Source organism: Mobula birostris, unplaced genomic scaffold (genome assembly GCF_030028105.1).
Source record: "Mobula birostris isolate sMobBir1 unplaced genomic scaffold, sMobBir1.hap1 scaffold_3944, whole genome shotgun sequence".
NCBI lineage: Eukaryota > Metazoa > Chordata > Chondrichthyes > Myliobatiformes > Myliobatidae > Mobula > Mobula birostris.
In genome coordinates, this window is record NW_027277033.1 from 687 (window position 1) to 2,500 (window position 1,814).

General features: G+C 52.6%; 1 protein-coding gene across 1 annotated transcript in view; it reads left to right on the forward strand.

The window, feature by feature from the left end:
- Nucleotides 1-1,360: 1,360 nt before the first annotated feature.
- LOC140193135 (KN motif and ankyrin repeat domain-containing protein 2-like) overlaps nucleotides 1,361-1,814 on the forward strand; it is a 30,276-nt gene continuing 29,822 nt past the window's right edge. Inside the window, 1 exon segment of the mRNA XM_072250546.1 lies at nucleotides 1,361-1,814. This exon segment is cut by the window's right edge and continues 1,041 nt beyond it. Coding sequence (XP_072106647.1) covers nucleotides 1,367-1,814 — 448 coding nt within the window. The 5' untranslated portion in view covers nucleotides 1,361-1,366.

Sequence of the window (1,814 nt, forward strand, 5' to 3'; positions counted from 1 at the left end):
GGGCTGACCCTTTCTTTTCCCTGGCTCCTTCTGTTTTTCTGTTTCAATGACATGTGGGAATGCTCTCTGAATATATATTTAAGAACATATTGTTATGAAGTGTTCCCAGGAACTAACTATAGAACAAGACACTCTGTATCCTTTTGCCAAGTTGACGTACTAATTTAAAATGATGCTTAGCTTGTCCCCAAACATTCGGCCACTCACAGTAATCAGTCTTACAGACAAAAATGAAATGTGGCACACAGCACAGAAACAGGCAATTCAGCCCACTGCATTCATTCTGTCCCATGTACCTACCCACACTAATAACATTTATCTGCATTAAGTCTGTAGCCTTATATTCTTTGGCTATTCATGTACTTCCCTCGCATTGTGAGAGTAACACATTACAGACTCTAGCAACCCTGGAAAAACTTCCCCTAAGGTCCTCGCTAAACTACCTACCTCACACCTTGTCTTAAACAGCCCCAGCATGGGAAAGTACAGCTCAGGGGTTCAAAGTTCATTTCTGGTATGGTCTGTAAGGAGTTTGTACATTCTCCCCGTGAACAGGGTGGCTTCCGGCCAGGTTCTCCACTTACCACCCTCATCCCAAAGATGTATTGCTTAGTAAGTTAATTGGTCATTGCAAATTGCCCTGTGCTGAGTGTTAAGTAGGAGGGTTTCTGGACTGGGCAGGCTTGTTCTATGCAGCATCTTTAAAAGAAATGGTTTCTACTCGCTGATCTATGTATTTACCTCATCAAAGTGTTCCGGTGCTCAGTGTATTTTCTGCCGGTGCCATTACAGTGGCATGTCCCTCCAAGTCAAAGAAATAAATAACACCGTGAATCAGAGTTGTTCATGGGTTCATCGTCCGTTTAGAAATCCGATGACTGAGGGGAAGAAGGTATTTCTAAGATGTTCGGTGTGGGTCTTCAGGGGGCTCCTGTACCACCTCCCTGGCGGTAGTAGTGTCACAGATGGTGAGGGTCCTCGGTGATGGTCTTCCTGAGGCATGGTCCAGTGGTAGAGAGGGTTGTGCCCGAGGTGAAGCCAGCTGAGGCTACAACCCTCTGTAGCTTCCTGCGTTGGAGCCTCCATGCCAGGCTGTGGTGCAGCCAGACAGCTTGCTCTCCACTGTACACCTGTAGAAATTCGGTGACATGCCGAATCTCTCAGAGCAGCGGTCCCCAACCACCGGGCTGTGGACCGGTACCAGCCCGCAGAGCATGTGCTACCCGGCCATGAAGGTTGGGGGCCCCTGTCTCAGAGTGTGGAACCAGAAGTACATGAGGGAAGGTTCCTCCTTCCCTCCTTTCAGTGACCGTGTCCCTGTGGCAGATTGTAACCCACTTCCTTCTTGCCGTATCTTCCAGGTAACATGGACCTCAGCGCTGGTTCCGAGCCCAAGGGCAAGGATGAGAACCCACCGTACTCAGTGGAAACCCCCTACGGATTCCACCTGGACCTAGACTTCGTGAAGTACGTGGACGACATCGAGAAGGGCAACACCATCAAGAAGGTCCACATCCACCGCAGGCCGCGGGGCTGCAGCTACACCGGTTCGTGGTGGACTTCCACCGAGTCGCTGTGCTCCAACGCTAGCGGCGATAGCCGGTACTCCTCCTTCTCGTACTGCGGCCGCGGCTCCTACGGCTACAACAGGCCCCCGCCGCTGCTGCCGCCGGGCGGGCACAACGCCCGGGTTGAGAAGACCCTGCTGGAGACCAGACGGAGGTTGGAGGAGGACCGCGGGGAGGAGGGCCGGAGGCCGCGCTACGCCAGCCTGGGCAGCCTGCACAGCAGCGTGGCGGGCTCCACCAGCTCGC